Source organism: Solanum verrucosum, unplaced genomic scaffold (assembly GCF_900185275.1).
Source record: "Solanum verrucosum unplaced genomic scaffold, falcon-dt-bn FXZP01000257.1, whole genome shotgun sequence".
NCBI classification, from domain to species: Eukaryota; Viridiplantae; Streptophyta; class Magnoliopsida; order Solanales; family Solanaceae; genus Solanum; species Solanum verrucosum.
This window is the reverse complement of record NW_026020539.1, coordinates 378,411-398,253: the sequence shown is the minus strand read 5'-3', so window position 1 is coordinate 398,253 and position 19,843 is coordinate 378,411. Positions and strand designations below refer to the sequence as shown.

Here is a 19,843-nt window from a genome sequence, read left to right as displayed (position 1 = left end):
CACGAGCCCACATGGTCAAACATCAGAACCAAGCTCATATCCAGTTTATCGATTACCCCATGAGTCCAAGTTTTTTGAATTCATTTATCAACTCATAATCAATTATATCATTTCTAGATCTTAGACCAAAAACTCCCAAATTCCACCATATTCCTTACTTTAATGGCTCCCAAGGCCTAGCTCGAGTGGCAAAAGGTGGAGGATTTGTGGCTTAGGTCGCAGGTTCAAGCCCTACACCATGCAAAGTGAAGTCTGATATTTAAGTGGAGAAGGGTAGAGGCCAGAGGGGCGGGCCCATTATCCACCAAGTTTGGAAGGCTGTGATTGGTCCAAAGGGAGGGTCACTGACGGATTTCTCGGTTATCAAAAAAAATAAAAATCCTTTAATGGCTAAATTTTGAATAAAAACATGTATAGTTTTCATGGGTTAGTGCAAAATCATTACCTTGAGTTTCTATGATGGTTGCACCCAAGGGTGTGGCCCAGTGGTCAATGAAGTGATTGAGAACCCTTAGGTCTCAGTTTCAAAACTCAATGGAGATATAAAATACTAGGTTATTCTTCTCATCTGTTCTAGTCTTGGTGGATAGAGTTACTTGGTACTAGGGGTGTTCATGGGTTGGTTTGGATCGGTTATTGGTCAAAACCAAAACCAAACCAACTTAATCGGTTTTAAAATTATCAAAACCAAACCAAACCAAATATAATATACATTTATCGGTTTGGTGATTATTGGTTTCGGTTTGGTTTGGTTCGGTTATTCGGTTATTAACCATACACAAAAATAAAAGAAACAATTCATTTAAAATGTGAAAAAAGTGACAACAATCCATTCAAAACAAAAAATAGTTAGAATGTCTTAAATTACTGAACTTTCGATCACGAGCTGCCCACAATATATTTGGGAATGCCTCTAGGAGATAAGAGCAAATCAAAAGGCATATGGAACAATGTACTGGAGAAAAGCGAGAAGAAGCTTGCCAATTGGAAAAGTCAGTATTTATCCCTGGGTGGCAGAGCTACTCTCATCAACAGTGTTCTTGATGCTTTGCCTACCTACATGATGTCGGTGTACCCTATGCCAGCAAGTGTAAGAGTCAGATTAGATGCCATTAGAAGAAATTTTCTTTGGCAAGGAAACTGCGATCCAAATAAGCACAAGTTTCACTTGGTCAAGTGGAATGAAGTTTTAGTCAGCAAGAAAGAAGGGGGACTAGGAACAAGGAATCTGAAAATACAAAACCACAGCCTGCTAATGAAATGGCTGTGGAGATTTGCATCACAAGAACAGTCGCTGTGGAAAGACACCATTAAGGCTAGATATGGAATGGAGACAAGGTGGATCAGCAACATAGCAACACAACCATATGGCACCGGAGTGTGGAGGACAATCAGGAATCTATGGCCAAAACTTATAAACAAGTGCACAATTAAGATAGGAGATGGTGGAAAAACTCTATTTTGGGAGGAAGTTTGGGCGGGACAAGCTTCACTTAAAGCTAGTTTCCCTGACCTATTCAACTTGAGTCTACAGAAAGTGGCCACTGTCAAAGAAATGAGAGATGCTCAAGGTTGGAATTTAAAGTTCAGAAGACCTTTAAATGATTGGGAGGTGAATAGAATGGTTGAATTTCTAAATATCCTAGAACGATACAAGGAACTCAGTAACAGAGAAGACAAACTGTTATGGGCTCCAGATACACAGGGGAGATTCTCAGTTGGAACAACTTACAGAAACTCACAGAGGACACACACTCAATCAAGCTACTGGCCATGGAAAATGATCTGGAAAGTTAAGGTGCCCTTCAAGGTGGCTTGTTTTACTTGGCTCTTAGCAAAACAGGTTGTTCACACTCAGGATAACCGTATGAAGAAGGGCCTCGATTTGTGCTCCAGATGTTTTTTTTGTGAATGTGAGACAGAGACAATAAATCATCTTTTTTTACACTGTAAGGAGACAGTGAAACTTTGGCAAATTTTCATCAAAAGAAGGGGCATCAGTTGGTCTATGCCAGGAAACATAAAGGAAGCTTTGGCATGTTGGAATCGGGATGGAAATCAGTCGGGGCACAGGGAGAGATGGAAGATTGTCCCAGCCTGCATTTGGTGGACTATTTGGCTGGAAAGGAATCAAAGATGTTTTGAGAACAAGAGCTGCTCTATGGAGAAGATGAAGCTGAAATGTTTAGCTCTTTTCTATTTTTGGTGTAAACATGAATATCCTCATGAAGATGAGGATATCACTAGTATGTTAGAGTCCTTAAGGAGTTCATAGGTAAACAGAAACACTTTTGTATTTCTGATTGTAAGTATTACTGGAATACATCCTGAGTATTCCTGTGTTTATAATACAAGTTACCTTTTCAAAAAATAAATTTACTATCAATAAAGCTTTAAAATTCACTATATTGGCCTAGAAGGAAGAGACAATAATATTTTCAGTCCCACAAAGGATTGTCACAGACACTCATATACATGAAATCAATAAGATAAATGTTTTATCTTGGGCATTTTTGCTTTCAATAAGTAAATTATAAAGAAATTTTAATGAAAATATGTATAAGATCTTTAAAATTGTTTATAAAAACAATATATTAAGTATGTATATTAATAAAATATATGTATATAATTCATCGGTTTGGTTATTTCTTCGGTTTTTTTGAATAAAACCATAACCAAACCAAATACTATCGGTTTTCAAAAATCTAAAACCAAACCAAACCAAACCCAAATAAAATAGATTTTATTTTATCGGTTTGGTTTGGTTTTTCGGTTTGGATCGGTTTTTATCCAAACCGTGAACACCCCTACCTGGTACCTTATGGTGGTGGGAGGTATCTCATGGAATCAGTCGATGTGTAGAAAAGCTGGCTCAGACACCATGGTCGTTAAAAAAAATAATGGTCTCCAAACTAAAATCCCATTAATCTCATAGCTAGTTCGTCCAAAATGGTGAAATAATGAAAAATTCTGAAATTATGTCCTTATACATGGACCAGGTTCTTCGCAAATGCGGTCCTTTTCTCCGCAATTGCGGACCAAGCCCATGAGCAAGTTCTTCGCAATTCCAGCGCACCAACTTCGGACCTGCACCAGCACTAGTTTTTGCTCAAAAATGTACTGAAACCAACTCAAACCCCTCAGGTCTCAACCCAAGCTATACCAACAGGTTCCAAACAAAATACCAACCTATGTGTTAGAATAGGAATAGGTTTATACAATCCTATTAGAATAGGAATAGGTTTATATAATCCTATTAGAATAGAAATAAGTTTATACAATCCTATTAGAACAGGAATAGGAATAGAAATAGAAATAGGAATACTAAATAGTATCCTACTTGGTAAAGGATTATATTCTAGGGTCTATAAATAGGGTCTCAATGTACTAATGTAAACAACGACAATTCAATAATATTCTTCTCCTATATTTCTCACATGGTATCAGAGCCTCTACGATCTTAGTAAACAATCAAAGTGTTTCCGCTGCCAGCGGGCGGCTATTACTCATATATGCCGCCCGTCTGGCCAACAATTATGTTAGCAAAAGTTGGGTCACCGTGTATCTTTTCGGTGAGTATTTTCTCATATTTGATTTATGTAAGCAGCGTGCCATCATTCCGGTGACTACTTTCTTATATCTAACTCGTAGCACCGTGCCATCTTTCAGGTGACTACTTTTTCATATTTAATTTGTGTAGCACTGTGCCATCATTCCAGTGACTACTTTTTCATATATAATTTTTGTAGCACCGTGCCATCCTTCCGGTGACTACCTTTTTTGCATATCTGATTTGCGTAGCACCGTGCATCTCTCCGGACTACTTTTCATATTTAATTTGTGTAGTATCGTGGATTTTTCCAAACTATTTTCTCATATCTGAGTTGCATAGCATCATGTGTCTTTTTAGTGACTCCTCAGATTTGATTTGCATAGTTTCATTCGTCTTTTTGGTGACTCCTCAAATCTAATTTGCGTAGGGTTGTGCCATCATTCCAACCCTACCCATATAATTTTCTTTTTTCAGTAGGGTCGTGTCATCATTTCGACCCTACCCATATTATTTCTCTTTTTCAATGGGGGTCGTTCCATCAATTCGAACTATCCTGTATAATTTCTATTTTCTAGTTGGGTCGTGACATCATTCCGACCCTACCCATATAATTTTATTTCTTAGATTGTAACCACTTTTATCCATCAAATCTAATACTCCGGCATATGAGCATGTTCCGGCCAGTTTTTCGGTGACTTTCTTGTTAAATATTGACACGTCTATTGATTCCAACATGATCCATACACTTTATACTTGATTTTGAGCACTTTCGGCAACCGTTGCATTTTGAAGAAGTCTATATGGAGCAACCACCTAATTTTGTTGCTCAAGGGGAGTTTAGTAGCCTTGTATGTTGATTACGTAAGTCACTCTATGGTCTGAAACAGTCTTTGCAAGCTTGGTTTGGGAAGTTCAACACTGTAATTTTATCACTCTCTGTTTTATCAACATTATGCATCAAATTCAATATTTCATGAGAAGACCAAGCCCATTGAGATTGATTGTCAAATTTGTGAAGTCGAGTGATCAACTTGCAAATATCTCACCAAGCCCCTCATCGGTCCTCGTGTTAATTACATTTGTAACAAGCTAGGTACATGAATTGTATGCACTAGCTTGAGGGGGAGTGTTAGAATAGAAATAGGTTTAAACAATTCTATTAGAATAGGAATAGGTTTATACAATCCTATTAGAATAGGAATAAGTTTATACAATCCTATTAGAACAGGAATAGGAATAGAAATAGAAATAGGAATACTAAATAGTATCCTACTTGGTAAAGGGTTGTATTCTAGGGTCTATAAATAGGATCTCAATGTACTAATGTAAACAACGACAATTCAATAATATTCTTTTTCCTATATTTCTCGCACTATGCAAGGCCTCAAAACATGAAATGGAACGCAAATACTCAAAAACGAAGAGTTGAGTTGCTATAGAAGCTTATTGTAGCCAAGCTTGAATTCCTTATGTTGATGGTGGTGCTTGAACAAATCTGTGCCTTGAGCTTAGTTTGTTCATCCACTGGTTGCTATTGTAACCAAGCAATTGATTGGTTTCCTTTCCATAAAATCCTTTAAGTTTGTTGTACGATTGTTCCCTTTTCCCACAAAAATTCCCACTTCCATTGCTGACCTTCCATAGCATTTTCAGCTTTGTTCATTCCCTTAATTCCTGTACAAGAAGACAATCAAGACCCTATTATGTCGCTGACTTATCGACCAACCATGTCAACTTAATTCCATTGCAAGATGATAAACTTATAGTCCGTAATAGTGATTTGGGCTTAGTGCATAAACTCTTTTATATGTATGTCTCTATTCTTATAATTTATCTTATACATACGTAAATAATACTTCTAATTAAGTGTATAGCTATCTTTATGTATATATAGACTCTCTTTCTCTCTCTCACTCTCACACACTCTCTCTCGATTTAACATAGTACTCCCTCTGTCCCCATTTATGTGACACTTTTCGGATTTTGAGATTCAAACAAGTCTATCTTTGACCATAAATTTTTCATATATCTTTTATATATTTTGCATTGTCAATTATTGTGACTTATGGTACTTTTTAAGTAGTTTACAAATATATAAATTTCATATCATAAAAATTGATAATTCCATGCACAAATTTCCGGTCAAACTTAAATTGTTCGACTCTTGAAAAATAAAAAGTGTATAAATTGGGACACAGGGAGTATTGATTTTCTAAGTCTTTCTATGCCAGCTAACAATGCCACCGACCCTGAAGACAGAAACTGACCTATCTAATAAATTAACCTATGCGCGCTGCAAAATATATATATATACTTACTAAAATAAGAAAACAATAATTGGAGAAAATAACTTAAAGGTTCAACATGATCCCAAAAGACTAAAATAAGAAAACAATAATTGGAGAAAATAACTTAAAGGTTCAAAATGATCCCAAAAGACTAAAATAAGAAAACAATAATTGGAGAAAATAACTTGAAAGGTTCAACTTGATCCCAAAAGACTAAAATAAGAAAACAATAATTGGAGAAAATAACTTAAAGGTTCAACTTGATCCCAAAAGTGTTAGGATGCTACAAAATTATAGAGAACTTCTAGTACTCTTTATGTTTTCCCCGTATTACCGTGGTCTTAGATGAATTGAAATAGAGAATCATGGTCAGTAAAGATTCATATAGCTAACCACAACTTTTTCTTGTTGTTATATATTTGTTTGGCTCGGGGGGAGGAGGGGTACATAGAGTTCTAATTTAGGCTAATTCTTCTGACATTTCCACCAAAAAAGTGGGAATTAAGGGGTTGTTTGGTTACTCGATAAGGGATGAGTTATTCAAGTATAAAATGTTGCATAAGCTTTACCGTGTTTGGTAGCATTTTTATATCAGGTATAAAATTCAACACACATAATACTATGTTTGGTTAGAAAATTAGAAAACCACATAACTAATACATATACATGTATAAATTATGAGTTAATCTATGTATTATTTTATGTGAGGGCAGAAGATGGAATAAGTTATACCTAAATAATAATACTAGTAATTGACAACTTTACCCTTAATCACTTTCAATCAAATATACTCCACTTTTTTTAGGAGACATTCAGATCCTCTTTGCGCATTTCTAGATCTAGAATGACTCCTCCTCTACTTCATCTTACAATGGAGGCAATACAAGAAGGCAATCAACTGGGAAGTTGCTGACAGCTAACAAGATGTTTTTCTTCATTATCTGAGAGCTTCCACGGATTACTTTTATAAATATGGCCAGAAGCATTGGTCTGAAAAAAAGCCATGACATTCTCTATGAAAAAGAAAGAACAAACTTATTTATATATATACACGTTGGTTCAACTATATGAGGAAGTTGAAAAATGTGACACCCAATTCCTTTCTATAATTTTGCCTAAACAAAATGCAAAAAGAAAAAAGAAAAAAGAAATACAAAGGTAAGAAAGGTCAAGGGTATAATTGTAAATAAATATTTTATTTTTAAGAAATATATAATTTTTATTAATTTTCAATATAACAAATCAACACCGAAAGAAATTATTTAACCCTGCATAATTAATACCTGAATAACTAATACCTACATTACTAATACCTGCATAACTAATAGATATATTACTAATACCTGCATAACTCTAACCAACGACCAAACGGCCCCTAAGATCTCTAAATTTAAATTGCACTTCTATGCCTAATTATTTTCTTGTTGCAAGTCTCTAGGGCTGAAACTGCTTTTCAGATATGGGTGCTTCTAACTTCAGAAATTTTAAGAAACGATAAGAAATGAGCCTTAGGAATAGAGAGGAGGGATGATGGTGTTGATGGAGTGGTCACTTCATCAGATCTCTTTGATAAACAAATCCTGAGTTTTATTTTGTTTCTGCATTTCTAAAATGCTGACATGTGGATGAATTTCTTCACCGTGAATTCTGCTATAAACTCATTGACAGTATCATTTTTTATTTACATGGGGCAATCAAGAAAAGAATAGGAAAAGAAAAAGGAGAAGTTGAGCAAAAAGAAAAAGCTGGGGGTGGGGGAGGGTAGAGTTTTCACTTTCTTAGATCTCTTGATAAATATTCTTTGTCCATTTAGGTCCTGCAGCACCACTCCTATCTCCAGTTCAGCCAGGTGCAGATTTTGTTGATCCTGCAGAAGTGAAAAATTTCCTCGACTTGAAAGGTTACTTTAAAAGATCTTGTAATAAGTGGGATCACACCTTTGATGGAGAGAACCATAATGTTGCTTTATGTGCTCTTGGGATTCTTGTTAATCATTTAGAGCGATTGATGGTAAGTCTCAGAAGCATGGCCTATTTTCTGTGTGTAATACTTATCGTATTATTTTAGTGAATATTTTGTTCTGAATTTAACAGTTAGATGAGGTCTTACATAATGGTGATGTTCTGTCATATGAAGTCTATAAGGGTTGCCTCAGAATGGATGGACAGACACTTGTCAATCTTGAAATCTTCAACAATAATGCCGATGGGTGTCCATCAGGCAAGTACAATATTTTTTTGTCAAATCAAAGCTCTGTACTCATTCTAAGGGGCAGTTCTGGCAATTGTATTTTCTTCTTTGTGTTTCAGGTACTTTATACATGTATCTGGATAACTGTGTTACATTACCTGGGAAGCGACTTTTAAGAAAATGGATTTGTCATCCCCTCAAAGATGTAGAGAAAATCAACCATAGGCTTGATGTAGTTGACAAACTTGTTAACAATTCAGATGCTACATTATCCACTGCTCAATATCTTCGCAAGCTTCCAGATTTGGATAGGTTGCTTGGACGGGTTAAGGCAAGCATTCAATCTTCTGAAGCACTCCTTCTGCCCTTGATTGGTGCCAAGATATTGAAGCAGCGGGTAAGTCTTATTTGATATCATAATTTGGTTTTCTTAGTCTGTGTTGGTGTTAACAGCTAAAGAAAAACATACGACAGAAGAAGAAAAAGAGATATTTTTATTAAGCTGAAAGAACAAAATATTTAAATAGAAGGAACTCCTAACAATCTGCAGTAAATAATGCAGTAACTGAAAAACAGAATCTTCCTATTAACTAGGCACTAAGTCTACCAACAACTCTACATGCCTAAAGACTAGGACACTCACAACTGAAAGACAAACAGAAAATATCTATCTTCTGAAAACAGAAAACACATCAGCAGCCATGTCATTATGCCAACTCAACATCAATTAACAGCTCATGAGGCAGATTTCAACACTCCTCCTTGCATCAAGAGCTGCAAATTCCAAGTTCCTTTCTCAAGAACTCAAATTTGCTTGCCGGAAGAGCTTTTGTAAATATGTCAGCCAGCTGCTCTTCTGTTCTGCAATATACCAGATTCACTAAACCATCCTCTTGCACTTCTCTAAGAAAATATAGTTTCACATTGAAATGCTTGGTCTTTCTATGAAAAACTGGGTTGTGAGAAATAGCAATGGCAGCTTGGTTGTCCACAAATATCTCAGTGCTTTCCTTCATCTCCAACCCAAGATCGCAAAAGATTTTCTTTATCCATAAAGCTTGATTGACCGCAGCTGTAGCAGCAATGAATTCTGCCTCTGCAGTTGATTGAGCAACAATCTCTTGTTTTTTTGAACACCAAGAAAAGCATCCAGCGCCAAAAATAAAACAGTACCCTGAAGTACTTTTCATATCTTCAGCAGAACCACCCCAATCACTGTCAGAAAATCCTTGAAGTTTAAAATTCTGGCATTTGCTAAATTTGACTCCATAGTCCATTGTGCCTTTGACATATCTGAGTACTCTTTTTGCAGCTTGCATATGCAATTCACTAGGAGAATTCAAGAATCGGGATAGTACACTTACAGCATACAATATATCTGGCCTTGTTGCTGTAAGATACATCAAACATCCTATCAAGCTTCTGTAGCTTCCTTCTTGTACTCGTTCAGCACCATCGTCCTTCATTAACTTCTCCTTTTGATTCATAGGCGTACTCATACTTTTGCAATCGTCCATTCTAAATTTCCTCAGAATTTCTTTTGCATACTTCTTCTGACAAATGAATATTTGATCTTGGATTTGTTTAACCTCCATTCCAAGAAAGAAAGCCATCTCTCCAAGATCCGTCATTTCAAAGACTTTCATCATCTCCTTTTTCAACTCTTCTATGAGCACAACATTACTCCCTGTTACTAAAAGATCATCAACATACAAAGAAATTATAATAATGTCAGAGTTAACATGCTTTACGTAAAGAGTCGATTCACTTAGGCTTTTTTGAAAACCTAAGTCGGGAAGATGATCATTGATTCTACCGTACCAAGCCCTTGGAGCTTGTTTTAATCCATAGAGGGCCTTTTTCAGCAAGTAGACTTTGTCTTCCTGTCCTTCTGCAACAAATCCTTCAGGCTGCTCAACATAGATTTCTTCTTGCAAGAAACCATTCAAAAAAGCTGATTTAACATCCAGTTGGTAAATTTTCCAACCCTTTTGTGCTGCAATTGTCAAAAGAAGCCTGATTGTGTCAAGTCTTGCGACTGGTGCAAATGTTTCAGAAAAATCTACACCAAAAATCTGAGCATAACCCTTCACCACAAGCCTAGCTTTGTGTTTGTTCACCGAACCATCTGCATTTAGCTTAGTTCTGTAAACCCATTTAACACCAATAACCTTTCTGTCTGGAGGCCTTTCTACCAGCTTCCATGTGTCATTTTTCTTGATCATGGTTAGCTCCTCCTGCATTGCGACTATCCATTTCTTGTCTCTTTTAGCTTCTGCATATTCAGCAGGTTCAAATACAGCTACATTGCATCTTTGATAGATATCTGAGAGTGATCTGGTTCCTCAAATGGGAGGATGATCTACTCGTTCCTCAAAATTGTGCAACTCATTAGCTTCTCTTTCTTGCTTTTCTCCATCCCAATCCCATTGCTTTTGTTCTACAAAGTCCACATCTCTGCTTACCAAAATTTTTCCAGTTTGTGGTTGGAAAATTCTGAAAGCTTTTGACTGCAGGCTATAGCCAATGAAAATTCCAGGTTCTGCCTTCTTGTCAAGTTTATCCCTTTTCGGCTGAGGTATGTGAGAAAAACATAAGCAACCAAAAATCTTGAGATTCTTTAGTAAAGGTTTGTACCCATGCCAAGCTTCAAAAGGTGTTTGACCACTCACTGCCTTTGTAGGCAGCCTATTCAACAGAAATACAGCAGTATTGGCTGCCTCTGCCCAAAACTTTTTGGGAAGCTCTTTCTCGTGCAACATACACCTTGACATCTCCATGATGGTCCTATTCTTCCTTTCACTTACTCCATTTTGCTGGGGAGTATATGGAGTAGTAAGTTGATGCTCTATTCCAGCAACTTCACAAAAGTCTTTGAACTGATCCGAAGTGTATTCAGTCCCATTAACTGATCTGAGCACTTGTAGTTTGCAGCCGCTTTGATTTTCTACCAAGGCTTTGAATTTCCAAAAAACTACAGCAACCTCCGATTTGAATCTTAAGAAGTATATCCAACACATCCTTGTTAGATCATCAATAAAAATTATGTAATACCTGCTTCCTTTCAATGATGGAGTTCTTTGGGGGCCTCCAAGATCTGTATGAATCAGCTGCAATTTATGAGTCGCTCTCCAAGTTGATTTTGGGAATGGCAATCTTGTCTGCTTACCAAATTGACATGCCTCACAACTTGGGAGTTCCTCTTCAAGTGGAGGTAAACCTTTTGCCAACCCTTTTTTCTGCATATACAAAAGCGCCCTGTGGTGGAAGTGACCCAACCGTTTGTGCCAAGTTTCTGCAACACTGGACTGACTTGGAAAAGCTATTTGTTCTTCCTCCATTGGATTCAAAGAAAAGCTTTTACCCTGCATTTTAATTCTAAATAGTTCCTGACCACTTGGATCAATGATCAGACACGCCTTATCTTCAAAAAATAATTTGAACCCTTTTTCAAGTAGTTGTCCAACACTTAATAAATTCTGATCAAGTTCAGGAACAAACAAAACTTCAGAAATAAGTTTTGTACCTGTATAACTCTCAATAGCCATAGTCCCCTTTCCTTTTGCAGGAAGGTATTCTCCATTTCCAATCCTGACTCTTGATGTTGTTGTTCTATCAAGCCTTTTGAAAAGCTTTTCATCACTAGTCATGTGGTTTGTACAACCACTATCAATAAGCCAACTGTCAGTTGAAATACCAGATGCAAAACATGATGCAACAAATAGTTGTTCTTCCTCATGTTCATTTGCAACTTGAGCTTCTCCTTGTTGCTGTTGTCCTTTTTCCTTGCAGATGATCTCAGCATGCCCAAGTTTTTGACATTTTCGACATCTCATATCCGGCTTTCTCCAGCATTTGAAGTGAGGATGATTCTTCCTTCCACAATATTGACACGGAGGGAATTTTTCTCCTCTGTGGCTGCCTGAATTTTGGCTACTTCCATTACCAGCGGAAACCTGATTATTTTCAGCATAATTCTTCTTCCCTTTGATTTTCTTGTATTTGTTTCCAGGATGGTTTTGCAACTTGGCCTGAAGTGCACCTTCTACCGACCCTTCCTGTCTCATTAACCTTCTTTGCTCTTGTGCCTGCAATGCATTTAGTAATTCTGCCAAAGTGATCTTTGACAGATCCTTAGTATTTTCTAAGGAAGCTATGGTTGGTTCAAACTTCTCAGGTAATGTAACAAGAAGCTTCTCAATAACTCTGCTATCAGGAAGCTTATTGCCCAACATTCTTACCTTGATCACAATGCTAAGAAGCCTATCTGAGTATTCTTTGACAGTTTCAGAATCTTTCATTCTTTGTATCTCAAATTCTCTAATGAGATTCATAACTTTCATACCTTTGATTCGCTCATCTCCTTGGTATTCTTCTTTTAGAAAATCCCAGATTGCTTTTGCCGATTCCAACGTCATGATTCTAGAAAAAATTGTAGGTGAAAGTGCAACATATAAGCAAGATTTCGCCTTGGATTTTCTTGTCTTCCTTTCCTTGTGAAGTTTGATCTGAGCCATTGTTGGATTGCCTGGTAAAACAGGAATTTCGTAATCCTCCTCTACTGCTTCCCAGAGATCACATGCCTCCATGTGAGTTTGCATCTTGATAGCCCATACCTGGTAGTTCTCTCCATCAAACACTGGTGGAGAAATAGCATAAGAACCAGAAGAGTGTTCTGAATCCATGTGTTCTGATGGCTTTTCAGGGCAACAGGTAGGGACTTTGTTGATGGTTCACTCAGACTGCACTCACAAGTCACTCACAAGTCCCTTAAGAAGAGAGCTCTGATACCAATTTGTTGGTGTTAACAGCTAAAGAAAAACATACGACAGAAGAAGAAAAAGAGATATTTTTATTAAGCTGAAAGAACAAAATATTTAAATAGAAGGAACTCCTAACAATCTGCAGTAAATAATGCAGTAACTGAAAAACAGAATCTTCCTATTAACTAGGCACTAAGTCTACCAACAACTCTACATGCCTAAAGACTAGGACACTCACAACTGAAAGACAAACAGAAAATATCTATCTTCTGAAAACAGAAAACACATCAGCAGCCATGTCATTATGCCAACTCAACATCAATTAACAGCTCATGAGGCAGATTTCAACAGTCTGTGGTGCAGTTATTCTCCAAAAGAAGTTCTCACTTCCTGAATTACTAGTTTGTGTGGTTACACACACAGTAGTTCAATCTGCTTCCAGAAAGAAGACTAGCAGATAATTAGTATTTGAGCATCACTTGCAATTTTCACACCTTTCTACCTACCAGGGAAACAATGGACTGACTATCTATTCATTGCGTGTTGGATGAAATTATGTGTCTTTTTTGCATATTTCCTGCTTTTTAGACAAATGAGCAGCAACAACAATAACAACAATTTTAAAGAATGACAGAAGTCCCACATTGGTGGTTAATGAGATGAGTGAACTCTTTATAAGGCTTGAGCAGTCTTCCTCCCTTTGAGCTTAGCTTTTGAGGTATGAGTTAGGCCTAAGACCTAATTTAACATGGTATCAGAGCAGGGCCCATCTCACCCAATGTTGGTGCCCCCCAAAAAATAAAAATTGCCCACGCACCAGATGCTAAGCATTGGGCGTGAGGTCGGGTGATGGAGAATGACAAAAGTCTCACATTGATGGTTAATGAGATGGGTGAACTCCTTATAAGACTTGGGCAGTCCTCCCATTGAGCTAGCTTTTGGGGTGTGAGTTATGCCTAAGACCTAATTTTACAAACAACAACAACATATCCATTGTAATCCCACAAGTGGGGTCTGGGGGAGGTGGTGTGTACACAAATCTTACCCCAATCTTGTGAGGATAGAGAGGTTACTTCCAAAAGGCCCTTGGCTCAAGAAAAGCATAACAAACCGGGTATGAAAGGAAATATAGTAGTGGAGAAACGAACAGTAGCAACAACAAATAATACGATAATTGAAGAAAACGAAACGACAAGTAACAACAAAATCGAAGAATAAGATTGTGGGAGAGTAACAATAGTTACAAGACGTAGGAGCTCAAAGGTAAGCTCCTCTATATCCTTCCACTATTCTCACACTTCTGCCAACTCTTAATACATATCCTTTTTGGCATTTGTATTGGATTTCTTTCTATTCAAGCATCCATCCAAATGATTTTCCTTGGCATTCTATTATTTGCTTTTTCTACTTCAGTTAGATTTCCTTCTTCCTCTACTATAAAATCCATGTAAGGTTGGAGGCAATTTTGTTGTTACCTTTAAATTTCTCAAATTTGTTCATTTTTTTTTTGAAGAAGGTAACTTGTATTATGTACAAAAGGAATACTCAGAAAAGTATTCCAATAATACTTACAACAAAATTACAGAGGGAGAGGTGTCCCTACTAAGCTTCATAAATAATCTAAAATACTAGGAATATCCTCTTCTTCATGAGGATATTCGTGTTAACACCAAAAAAAGAAAAGGACTAGACAGTTCATCTTCAGTTTCTGCAGAGAGCAGCACTTGTTTTTGAAACATTTTTGGTTCCTTTCCATCTATGTAGTCCATCAAATGTAGGCTGGGACAATCTTCCATATCTCCCCCTGTGTCCTGACTGATTCCCATCTCTATTCCAGCAAGCTAGAGCCTCTTTGACGCTCCTTGGCATAGTCCAGCTTATGCCTCTTAAATTGATGAAAATCTGCCATAACTTCACTGTCTCTCTACAATGTAGAAAGAGATGATTTATTTTCTCAATCTCACATTCACAAAAAGAGCACCTAGAGCAAATTTGATGACCTTTTTTCCTAAGGTTGTCCTGGGTGAGTGTGGCCTGTTTGGCTAGTAGCAAAGTGGAACATGCAACCTTGAATGGTACCTTGACTTTCCAGATCATCTTCCAGGGCCAGCCACTACTCTGAGAGACTGATCGACTGATCTCTGTGATCTCTTGTAAGCTGAACCAACTGAAAATCTGCCTTGCTTGTCTGGTAGCCAAAATAGATTGTCCTCATTGGGAGTTAAATCTTTGTATTGCTCCAGAGTATTGAGTAGTTCAACCACTTTGTTAATATCCCAGTAGTTCAAGTGTCTCCTAAACCTGAGAAACCATTCTTGATTATCTCTCATTTCTCTAATTGTGGATACCTTTTGAAGGCTCAGGTTGAACAAGTCAGGATACTTGTTCTTCAAAGTTTCTTGTCCTTCCCACACATCTTCCCAAAGTAGTGTTTTTCCCCTATTTCCCACCTTGATTTTACAGTTGTTTGCAAACTTGATTCACTGACTTCTGATAGACCTCCATACTCCAGTCCCATAAGGTTGTGTGGGCATGTAGGTAGTCCATTTGTTCTCCATTCCAAACCTAGCCTTGATTGTCTCCTTCCACAGTGCTTGTTCCTGTGATGCAAATCTCCATAGCCATTTCATCAGATTTTCTCATACTTGTTATCATATGAAAAGTATAAATAAACGATTGAGTGATAATTATATAATGAATATAGTCCTATTCTGCATGTACTGATTATTGAAAAGCATTACATAAGTTGATGATACTAAATTGGCCAACTCAACTTTAGCTTTGATTACTTTGCCCTTCTGGAAAAATGCTAGAAAGACAACGACTAATATTTCTTTGTCAAATGGCGCTTTACCTCAAATTCACCAATTAGTCATATCCCATTCACTTTCTTGTTGTGGACATATTCTGTTTCTTAATTTCTTTCCTATTGAACTTCTTTTACTGTGCCTTAATTTCTTTCCATAACCAAGACATCACCATTGCATCATGTTAATCCCATTCATCAAACTTAGGTCTTCTTTAGATGGTCCTGTACCGAGAAGGTGTCATAATTTCCCTTTACCCTTTAAAAAGTACAAACTAGTTGTGCCCTTTTTTGGTAATTTTTTCCATTCAACCAATAAGAGGCTTGAATGTTTTGCAAATCTCCAGTTCAACTGTAGAGTTATTCTATATGATTGCTGAAAAATTTTCCGAGGCTCGAATATTTGTAGCAGTACCATTTTCGATCATGGTTTTTGAATGGTTTCAATCTTTGGGCGGATAAAGATAGCAAAAAAAAAAGGATTTTTCAAGACAAGATGAATAAAATTGGTTAGGAACAAGCCTAAAGCTCTGATACCATGTGAAGTAAGATAGTTGAATAGTTTCATTAACATCTTTCTATCGCATATACATGACTATATACATAAGAGATTGTGGAACCGAATTACCTAAATTCCATGAAATCTGGGACTATACAGAATCATATATTTTACATAAGGTGAATGAATCATAGATATAATATCCTCTATTAGCCAACAATGGAACATATTCAAGGTGAGGTGTCATGGTGTATGTTATTTGTGGATGACGTAGTTTCGATTGATGAGACTCGCAACAAAGTTATGCTAAGTTGGAGATTTGGAGACAAACCCTAGAGTCTAAAGGGGTCCAGATTAAGTAGGACCAAGACTTATTACTTGGAGTGCAAGTTCAATGGCGTGATATATGAAGCTGGTGTGGACGTGAGACTTGACACACATCTTCCAGATGAGAGGTAGTTTCAAGTATTTTGAGTCCATTATCCAAGGAAATGGAGAAATTGACGAGCATGTCACTCATTGTATTGGTACATGGTGGATGAAATAGAGGCTTGCTTTCAGAGTCTTGTGTGATAAGAAAGTGCCACCTAGACTTAAAGGCAAGTTCTACTGAGTGGTAGTTAGACTAACTATGTTGTATGGTGTGGAGTGTTGGCTAGTAAAAAAACTCACATTTAAAACATGAAAGTGGTGGAGATGAGGATGTTGCAATGGATGTGTGGGTATACCAGGAGAGATACAATTAAAATGAGGATATCCTAGACAAGGTGGGGGTGACTTTGGTGGAAGACAAGATGCGGGAAGCGAGGTTGAGATGATTCATGTTTGTGATAAGGTGATGCATGGATTACCTAGTGCAGAGGTGTGAGAGGTTGATTATGGATGGATTCAAGAGAGGTAGAGGTAGACCAAAGAAATATTGGGTATAGGTGATTAGACATGACATGACACAATTGCAACTTACTAAGGACATAACCTTAGATTGGAAGGTGTGAAGGACATAAATTAGGGTTGAAGGTTAGTATGTAAGAGTGCGTCTATGCTAGTAGATAGGAGTGCTTTGTCTTGTTGCCAATTGCCCTTACTAGTAGTAGTAGGACTACTCTTGTAGTTTCTTGTTCTTCAATTTCTGTGACTATCTATTATTCTGTGTAGTTTATTTGTAGTATTATTTTGTTATAGTACTATTATGCTGGTATCAGAACCAGGTTCCACATTCCATACTGTTTCCTCAGTCACATCTCTATTCTATCCCCCTTCGTGTCTTTGGGAGCACATGCTTTGTTCATAACTTAGCCCCAGGGAAAGATAAATTTACCCCCCGTGCCCTCAAATGTGTCTTTCTTGGTTACTCTCGAGTTCAAAAAAGGGTATCGTTGTTATTCACATGATCTTCATCGATACCTTATGTCCTCTGATGTTACATTCTTTGAGTCTCAGCCTTACTATACATCTTCTGATCATCCTGATGTATCTATGGTCTTACCCATACCTCAAGTTTTACCTGTACCAACTTTTGAGGAATCTACGGAAACTTCTACATCTCCAGTTGTAGTGCCACCACTTCTAACTTATCATCGCCGTCCGCATCCAACCCTAGTCCCAGATGATTCATGTCATGTGCTAGACCCTGCTCCTACTGCGGACTTGCCTCCTCCTAGCCAACCGCTTGCACTTCAAAAAGGTATACGATCCATTCAAAATTCTAACCCTCATTATACCTTCTTGAGTTATCATCGTCTATCATCCCCCCATTATGCCTTTGTATCGTCTTTGTCCTCTATTTCCATTCCTAAGACTACAGGTGAAGCACTTTCTCATTCTGGATGGAGGCAGGCTATGGTTGATGAGATGTCTGCCCTGCATAAGGGTGGTACTTAGGAGCTTGTCTCTCTTCCTGCAGGTAAATCTAATGCTGGTTGTCGTTGGGTTTATGCAGTCAATATTGGTCCAGATGGTCAGGTTGATCGGCTTAAGGCTCGCCTTGTTGCCAAAGGGTATACTCAGATATTTGGGCTAGATTATAGTGACACTTTCGCTCCTGTGGCTAAAATAGCATCTGTCCGTCTTTTTCCATCTATGGCTGCCGTTCGTCATTGGCCTCTTCATCAGTTGGACATTAAGAATGCTTTTCTGCATGGTGATCTTGAGGAGGAAGTCTATATGGAGCAACCACCTGGTTTTGTTGCTCAAGGGGAGTCTAGTAGCCTTGTATGTCGATTGCGTAGGTCACTCTATGGTCTGAAACAGTCTCCTAGAGCTTGGTTTGGGAAGTTCAGTACAGTAATTCAGCAGTTTGGCACAACTCGTAGTGGAGCTGATCACTCTTTGTTTTATCGGCATTCTGCACCAAATCGGTGTATCTATTTGGTTGTGTACGTTGATGATATTGTTATCACTGGTAATGATCAAGATGGTATCACCAAATTGAAGCAACATCTCTTTAAGCACTTCCAGACTAAAGACCTTGGCAGATTGAAGTATTTTCTAGGTATTGAGGTTGCTCAGTGTATTGTTATTTCTCAACGCAAGTATGCCTTAGACATTCTTGAGGAGACTGGAATGATGGGATGTAAACCTATTGACACTCCTATGGATCCGAATGTTAAACTCCTTCCTGGACTGGGGGAGCCACTTAGTAATCCTGAAAGGTATAGACGGCTCGTTGGAAAGTTGAATTATCTCAAAGTGACTAGACCTGACATCAGCTTATGGCTTCCCCTTGTGATAGTCATTGGGAAGCAGTTGTTCATATCTTGCGATATATAAAGTTAGCTCCCGGTAAAGCACTACTCTATGAGGATCAAGGCCATGAGCATATCACTGGGATGCTGATTGGGCAGGATCACCCTCTGATAGACGTTCGACATCCAGATATTTTGTTTTAGTAGGAGGTAATTTGGTGTCGTGGAAGAGTAAGAAATAAAGTGTGGTTGCTCAATCTAGTGCATAATCAAAATATCGAGCAATGGCGGCAACAACTTGTGAGTTAGTTTGGATCAAACAGTTGTTGGGAGAACTAAAATTTGGCGAAATTGATCAGATGTGTGATAATCAAGCAACTCTTCATATCGCATCAAATCCAATGTTTCATGAAAGGACTAAGCACATTGAGATTGACCGTCACTTTGTCAGGGAAAAGATACTCTCAGGAGATATTGTTACGAAATTTGTGAAGTCAAATGATCAACTTGCAGAAGTCTTCACCAAGTCCCTCACAGGTCCTCGTATTAATTACATCTGTAACAAGCTAGGTACATATGATTTGTATGCACCAACTTGAGGGGGAGTGTTAGAATAGAAATAAGTATATACATTCCTAATTAGAATAGGAATATGAATAGGAATAAGAATAGGAATAGGAATCCTAGTTGGAAAAGGATTCCAATGTAGTGTCTATAAATAGGGTCTCAATGTAACAATTTAGATACACAATTCAATAATATATTTCTCCTATATTTCTCAGTTACTATCTATTATCTATTGTACTTCCATAAAGTTTTTTCCTAGACTATCTTTGTCTTGAGCCCGGGGTCTATTGGAAGCCTCTGTACATCACCTCAAAGGTAGAGGTAAGGTCTACATACACACCCTCCCTAGACCCCACTGTGTGGGACTACACTAGGCATGTTATTGTTTATGTACAATTTATCACTAACAACTACACATGTAATCAAACATGGACATAGCTCATAATGTTAATTTAGCATGTAAATACGATGCTTATTACATTATTCTAGCATG

The 19,843-nt window shown here is 37.6% G+C and overlaps 1 protein-coding gene across 1 annotated transcript in view; it reads left to right on the top strand.

The window, feature by feature from the left end:
- The window catches only part of LOC125809938 (DNA mismatch repair protein MSH7), a 52,115-nt gene that overhangs the window by 23,941 nt on the left and 8,331 nt on the right, over positions 1–19,843 (top strand). Inside the window, exons 10-12 of the mRNA XM_049489469.1 lie at positions 7,655–7,855; positions 7,939–8,061; positions 8,151–8,428. Of these exons, the coding sequence (XP_049345426.1) occupies positions 7,655–7,855; positions 7,939–8,061; positions 8,151–8,428 (602 nt within the window). The remainder of the gene's footprint in view (positions 1–7,654; positions 7,856–7,938; positions 8,062–8,150; positions 8,429–19,843) is intronic.